The 7,005-nt window shown below is 53.7% G+C and overlaps 1 protein-coding gene across 1 annotated transcript in view; it reads left to right on the top strand.

Moving 5' to 3' along the window:
- Window positions 1-2,279: 2,279 nt before the first annotated feature.
- The window catches only part of UNC13A (unc-13 homolog A), a 50,790-nt gene continuing 46,064 nt past the window's right edge, over window positions 2,280-7,005 (top strand). The window contains exons 1-3 of the mRNA XM_087816179.1: window positions 2,280-2,397; window positions 5,098-5,127; window positions 5,778-5,877. Of these exons, the coding sequence (XP_087672305.1) occupies window positions 2,280-2,397; window positions 5,098-5,127; window positions 5,778-5,877 (248 nt within the window). The remainder of the gene's footprint in view (window positions 2,398-5,097; window positions 5,128-5,777; window positions 5,878-7,005) is intronic.

The following is a 7,005-nucleotide window of genomic DNA, read 5'->3' as shown; positions in this document are numbered from 1 at the left end:
GTCTTCAGGGTTGCAGTCTTAGCCACTTCCATAACCTAAACCTCACTCTCCTCCCACATACAATGGACTTGCTCTGTGAGGTGCCAACCAGGACATACTGAGTCCAGCAGGTCTGGGTTTGAATCCCTAAGTCCACCACTTCCTGACAAGTCCCATACCCTCTTCATTCCTCAATGTGCCCATCTGTAGAATGGGCACACTACTAGCACCCACTGCCTAGGTTTGTTGGAACTCTCCAGTGAGATGAGGCACACAGAGCCATTGACACAATGCTTATTCGTGGAAAGGTTTAATAAGTGTGAACCAAAGACAGAAAAAAATCAATGGTGGTGATTTTATTAACGGGGCCTAAAAGATTTCTTGAAGGGGTCCATAGGGGTAGGACATCTCCTGAGAGCTCACTGCGTTCTCACACCTGAGGACGGCTCAGGAGTACACAGGCGGCAAAAGAGGCGCCAAATTCTTTGAAAGCACACGGGCCAGGCAGCGAATTCAGCACCGAGGACAACGCATGAAGGGCGAGTTCAACGCAGTCAACAGAGGGCGGTGGCGAGGAGGGTTCAGCACTGTGAACAGCATGGGGGCTGGGGGTGCGTCTCGTTTCCAACCAGGGGCAGCACCGCTGGGCCAGGTCTCACAGCTGAGCTATGGGAAGAGGAAATGACGTTATTTCTTCATTTAACACTATTTAATGAGCACCTGGTATATGCCAGGCCTCCTTCTAAGTGGTAGTTGGTAAACAAAAAAGACAGAAACCCCTGTCAAGGTTCTTGGTGTGTTTGTTACACCGGAGGCTCTGGCTTATTTCTGTCTTTGATAAATGAAGAGTCGTCTCTCCCAGATGCAAAGCCAGCAGGGCCAGTGTCTTTATGACAAAGCGCATGTCTGCCATCAATATCACATATGAAACTACCAAACATTCCAATTTATTTCTGAATTCTCTAGGCTTCATCCCTTCCTTGTAGTTTCTTGAGGTGTTCAGACGTTCCTCTTGAGGGCTGGAATCCTCCACTCCCCACCCCCACCCCCAGGCCTGGCAGCTCATGGGCCACCTGCCCCAAGACCGGAGTCCACCTCATTTAGAATCCAGGGCCATCCAGGCCAGGGGCACATTTAAAACCCAACTAAATAAAAAAATAGTAATGATACTATTAATAATAGTAGCCCTGGCCAGTGTGGCTCAGTTGGTTGGAGCATTGTCCTGTCCACCAAAAGGTGGCGTGTTTGTTTCCCAGTCAGGTTACATACCCAGGTTGTCGGTTCAATCCCCGGTGCAGGAAGCAAACAATAGATGTCTCTCTCCCTCTCAAAAAAAAAAAAAAAAAAAAAAATCAGTTAAAAAATAATAATAGTAGTAATGATAGTATAATAATGCTGATCCTAATAATGATGAAGAAGAAAGAGGAGAGGGAGAAAGAGAAGGGAAGACAGGAGACCAGCTAGCTCTACCTCTCCCCATTTCCCAGATGGAGAAACTGACGTCCTGGGCCTGGCAGCGCCGGTGGGAGTCCCGAGCCCCTGCTCCCGACTCCACCGATTCTGCCGTGGCCAGCGTCTGCCTGGGCAAGCTCATTAATCAGTCCGCGTGGATGGGGCCCCCAGGGACCGCGGAGGCCGCCGCGCAGGCTGCTGACCCGGCCTGACCAGGTGTCTCCGGCCGCGCCTCCCGCCCGCGGGTCAGAGCGGCCGGCAGCGGGCACCGCCCCCACCCGTCACTCCCAGCCGTCGGGACGCCAGCACCCTCTATGCCCAGGTTATAAATAGCCTGATGCGTGTGACCAGGAGCTTGCGGGGGAGGGAGGCGCTTCCGCCCCAGTGACCCCAATGCCCGGCGAGGGCGGGGGAAGGTGGGGGGCGCAGATGTGATGATGACGGTGGTGAAGGCGACATTTATTCGCGACCGTTTACTGACGAGAAGACGGGGGGGGGGGGGCGGAATAGAAAGAGCCTCGGTTCCTTCGCGGAGCCCCATCGGCCCTTCCCCCAGCCCTCTCCTTCCAGGCCCTCTCCTCCCCCGGCCGCCGTCCAGACCCCACCCGCTCCTCCGCGCCCCTCCCGCTCCCGGAGTCCCCTCCCCCACCCGAGCCCCCGGAGCCCCTTCCCTCACTCCCCTCCCCTACTCCTTTCCCTTACCCTGCGATGAGCTCCCTACCCCGCGGGTGCTCCTCTCCACTCTAAGCCCCTTTCCCTGACCCCCCATTCCTTCCTGAGCCCCCTTTCCCACCCTGAGTCCCCGCGCCTTCCTCTGAGCCCCATGAGGAACATGCACCGGCATCCTTATGTTAGACTCGCTGAAGGCGCATGGGGACCTGAGCTGGCCTCTGCCCTCGGAGCCGGACCCCAGACCCCAACGGAACCCACTGCCCTCTGGCCCTCAGAGGCTTCGGGAGCTGGAAAGTGGGTAGAGGAAAGGAGTGGGGACCAGAGATAGAGACCGAGGGAGAAGGGAAGGAAGGAGACAGAAAGACAATGACGGGTGGAAAGAAGCAAAATGGGAGGAAGACAGGGGAGAAACCACACCCCCTAACCCCACCCCCCCCCAACAGGAGATGATGGAGGACAGATTTTGGACCATTGGCCTCCTCTCTGAGCCCTGTCCCAGATCTGTAAAAAGGGGATACAGTGGGAGCTGCAGGGTGGAGCCCAGGCCAGGTCAGGCTAGACCCCAGCCAGCCCCTGGATCTTCTCAGAGTCTGCCACCTACCCCGCTCGCTTCCTCCATCCAACTCTTCTTTCCCAGCTCTGCCAATTCTCTCCCCTGCCTGCCCTTCCTTGAGGATGGAAATCTACATGTCTCTCCTTCTGTCTCTCCGTGTCTCTGTCTCTGACTTTCATGACTTGTTACCTCCACTCCCTTCTTCCTCTTTTTCCTTCCTCTCCCCGTGTTGGTCCTTCTGTGTGTCCGTTTTTCTCAGCCCCTTTCTGTGTCTCTTCCACCGTTCTCCCTCCCCGCTCTGTCCCTGCAGCCCCTCCATTCAGAGTCATCAGGTTTGGAAGCTGGACCTCCCCCAAGGAGGGAGGCCTCGAGTTCCTCGTGCACACAATCCTAAGTGCCCCGGTTAGCTTCTCTCAGCCCCAGGGCTGAGGGGCTGTGTGGGTGAGCTTCTTGTGACCTGGGCATAAGAGGGGTCCAGTGGGATGGGGGCTGAGCACGCACCCAAGAAAGGGGTCTTTGCAGTGATGTGCCTCGAGTGGAAAGGTGAGGAAGATAAGACATGGTGACTGATTTGGGGTGTGGGGGAAAGAGACAGAGACAGGAAATACAGGGGGGATACAGAAGGACACACACACACACACACCCCAGACCTAGAAAACCAGGGAGAGAATGAGTCATAGTGAGACAGAGATGGAAACCCAGAGACGGGAGTTCACTTGCCTGGAGTCACACAGCATAATAAACTGAACCTCATTCCACCAGACTCTACACTAAACTGGTACTCACCTCCCCCAATGCCCAGCCAATGGTCCATGGTCACCCTACCTCTCAAACCTAAACCCAGCCGGGGGTGGGGCTATGATGCCCAAGCATTTGCATTGAAGGCACTCATTCCTTCTCTTGCTCTGCACTCAGTGCTTCCGTGAGTCAATCCCACCTCCACACCCTTACCCCCCAACAGGAACAAACAGTCTTTACTGACAAGTATTTAGAACCACCCCACTTCTGCCCTTCATGGGAATTTTTTCTTCCCTGGCTCCATTCAGCTGTTTTTGCATGATGGAAATTCAAGTGATGGGAACAGAGACACGAACAAGACGGGAGGCTGTGGCATTTGCCCAGAAAAAGACCAAACTGACTTTCAAAAGAGGAGGAAGAGTAGAACCACAATTCTGTTCCTAAAAATGTATCCTCCAGCTTGCTTGCACACACCCTTCACAACCCACTGAAAAACACAAAGGGCCTGCAGGGGTGAAGGATGCTACGTCTGCGCAGGAACTAAAATGACGCGCGTGTGCCGCGGTTGCTGGCGCCAGGCCACCGCCAGCGCCTGCTGATGTTGATCGCACTTGGGAGGGAGACTGAGGGCTGGGCTAGAAAGAACCTTACTCTCGTCGTGTAATTGTTTTTATTAGTTTGATTTTGTAAAGTGCGCGTGTATTGCCTTCTCAAACAAAAACATTCATTTGAAAAGAAAGGAAGGGAGGAGAAATGTGGAAAGGAGGAGCGCTCAGTTTGGTAACAAGTTAACAAGTTTTAGGTGGAGGTGGAGAGTGAATGGTGGAGAAAGTTGTTGGGGACAGCTGCAGGGTGCAAGAGATGTTGAAAGTGAATGTTTACTACCCTGTGAGAAAAGCCAGTGAAGAGTGAAATTGCTTTGAATCACTTAGGACTGTGGGTTATGTGAAATCTGGAGACTGGACAACATGGGAACCTGACATGTATTTGGGTTGCTCCTTTCGCAGGCGAATGGGACTGGGAAAGCTCTAATAACCTCTCAGCCAGGACTGGGATGTCCTGTTCTACCTCCTCCAGTGCCCCTTTGAATATTGAACCCCAAATCTTGGGAGTGTTTGGTAGGACAGATTGAGCTGGACAATTGGGGGAGAAGTCTCCTTAGCTTGACAGGAGGATGAGGTCATTGGAAATTTGTCCCTCCTCTCTCCCCCTTCCCCTCCTCCTCCCTCTGTGGCAGTCCTGGAGGGCTTCCTGTGGGAGGCCTTTCCTGCCACCTGCCCAGCTCCGTCTTCTGAATCTTGTTCAACTGAGGGTCAAAGCATAGCTGGAGGGGAGAAGCTTCAGGAGAGTTTAAGAGGGAGGGAGGAGGGGCAGGGGTTGCTCCCAGGGTCCAGATTCTTTCCACCCTAGGTCTGCCTCTGCTCATCTGTCTGATGGCTTCTCTCTCTCCCTCTCATCCCTGCCTCCCTCCTGTCCTTATTTCTCCTCCTCTCCTTGTCTCTTTGTCTCTGTCTCTCATTTCACCTTTGTCTTTATCTTGTTTTTCTCTCCTGTTTGGTCTCTGCATCTGTCTCTTTTGCTCTCTACCCTTGCCTCTGTCTTCTCTGTTTTTTTCTGTGTCTCTCTCCTCTGTCTCTCTTGTTATGTCTCTCTCCTCCCTGCCTCTCTCCCCATCTCCCTTCCCTATCTGTCTCTCTCCACAGTCAAAAAAGCCAAGTTTGATGGTGCCCAAGGTAAGTGGCCCCTATGCTTGTCCTGTCCTGTGTTGTCTGTCTGTCTGTTTCTCCATCTCTTGGAGAGACCAGGAAGGGGGTCTGAGCCATTCATTGGTGGGGGACTTGGGCTCTGCGTCTGCTAAGCATCATGGAGAGGGTCAGACATGGCCTGTGGTCCCAGCAATCTCCTCAGCCATCCCCTGAAAACCCCAGGGTAGTTGGGGCTCACCCTGAGCCAATGGCCCTTCCTAGGCTACTAAGAGACAGGTTGGGGACTCTTAGATCAGTCTCCAGATAGGGAAAGCGAGGCTCAGAGAGGTAAGGGAGTTTCTTACAGTAACTTTTGTTCCTGTCTGGGGCCTCAGTCTTTCTAAATAAAAACCAAGGCTGTTGGACATAGTTATTTTTAAGCAGCAGGATTAGGCATTTTCAAATTCCGTGTCTCCCTGCACCAAGGCCCCTCCCTTGTGCTCTGAGAGGCTGGTCATGGGGAAACATTGGGGGCTGGGCTGGGCTGGGAGGGATGCACAGAAGCAGAGCAGTATGTTGAACTTGGCGGCCCCGAGCACACACAGCACCTGGGGAGTCACAGCAGCTTGTCTAGAGCTTGGGAAGGGGCACCAGGAGTGCCTGAGCCCCTGCGCTAACTCCTTCTCTCACCGCCACAGAGAAATTCAACACATATGTGACCCTGAAGGTGCAGAATGTCAAGAGCACGACCATTGCTGTGCGGGGCAGCCAGCCCAGCTGGGAACAGGATTTCATGTTGTGAGTCTGATTGGTCCTGCACACCCTCACCCCATGGCACCTTGCTGGTCCCATTGGGCAGAGGCAAATACCTGAGTATCATCTGGGACTTCCCTTCCTCCTCCCTCTACTCCATGTCCACCTATCAGCTTTGTCTCCAAACCACTTCCCAAATCCAGTCACTTCACTTTCTGGTGCTACCAGCCAAGTCCCTGGTGCCACCAGCCTCCGCCCTGGCCTCCTGCTGCAATCTGCCTCCTGCAATCTGTTCTCCAGGCAGCCAGAGGGATATTTTTAAAACTGCAAATCACATCCTGTCTCTCTCCCCAAATTTGCCTGTGGCTCATCAACCTCAGAACAAAACCCACACTCCTCCCCACAGCCCCCAAGGAGGCCCCTGTGACCTCCCACCAGTATCTCTCTCCATCTTTCCTGGCTCACCTGTCCCAGCCACAGCCACTTCTGCAAGCTTCCTCCAACACTACCAGCTTGTTCCTGCCCCAGGATCTTTGCACTTGCTCTTCTCTTTCCCTCCCTCCTCCTCCCAGCTGGCTCCTTCTGATCCTTCCTGTCTCAGTTCTGTCACCTCCTTAGGGAAGCCCTTCCTGACCACTACCCCAAGCTGCGATGGAAGAGTAATTTCAGGCCTGCTATCAATTGTTATTTTAGTCACTTGTGTGAGTTTTGGACATATTTATGGCCCTGATCCCCAAGAGTAAGCTCCAGGGGGGTAGGACCTAGTCCACCTGTCGCTACTCTGACCCCCATGCCAAGCACAAGGCCTGGCACTCCATAAATATTTGCCTAATCTCTGAATGAATTCATGGCCTGGACCCTCTTCTCAACCTAGAGACACCCAGGACCTGCCTATCTGATGATGGGAACGTGCCATGCTCTCCACTAAGGCTTTGATTAAATAAATTTGCCTGCAACACTGAGAGAGAGGATGCTACTGTAATCCTCATTTTACAGATGAGGAAACAGAGGACCAGAGAGGCTAAGCCACCTGCTCAGCGTCATGCAGCTTGTACCTGGCAGGGTTGGGATTTGGACCCAGGCAGCCCTCAACCCCTGAGTAGAGCCTGGCTGGGGACTGTCAGTGGTAGAGGCCATGAGAGAACCCAGTCAGGATCCTGGAGCAAAGAAGCA

The sequence above is a fragment of the Miniopterus natalensis genome, chromosome 4 (assembly GCF_054644295.1).
Source record: "Miniopterus natalensis isolate mMinNat1 chromosome 4, mMinNat1.hap1, whole genome shotgun sequence".
Classification (NCBI taxonomy): domain Eukaryota; kingdom Metazoa; phylum Chordata; class Mammalia; order Chiroptera; family Miniopteridae; genus Miniopterus; species Miniopterus natalensis.
The sequence above is the reverse complement of the archived record's forward strand: the minus strand, read 5'-3'. Positions and strand labels throughout refer to the sequence as shown.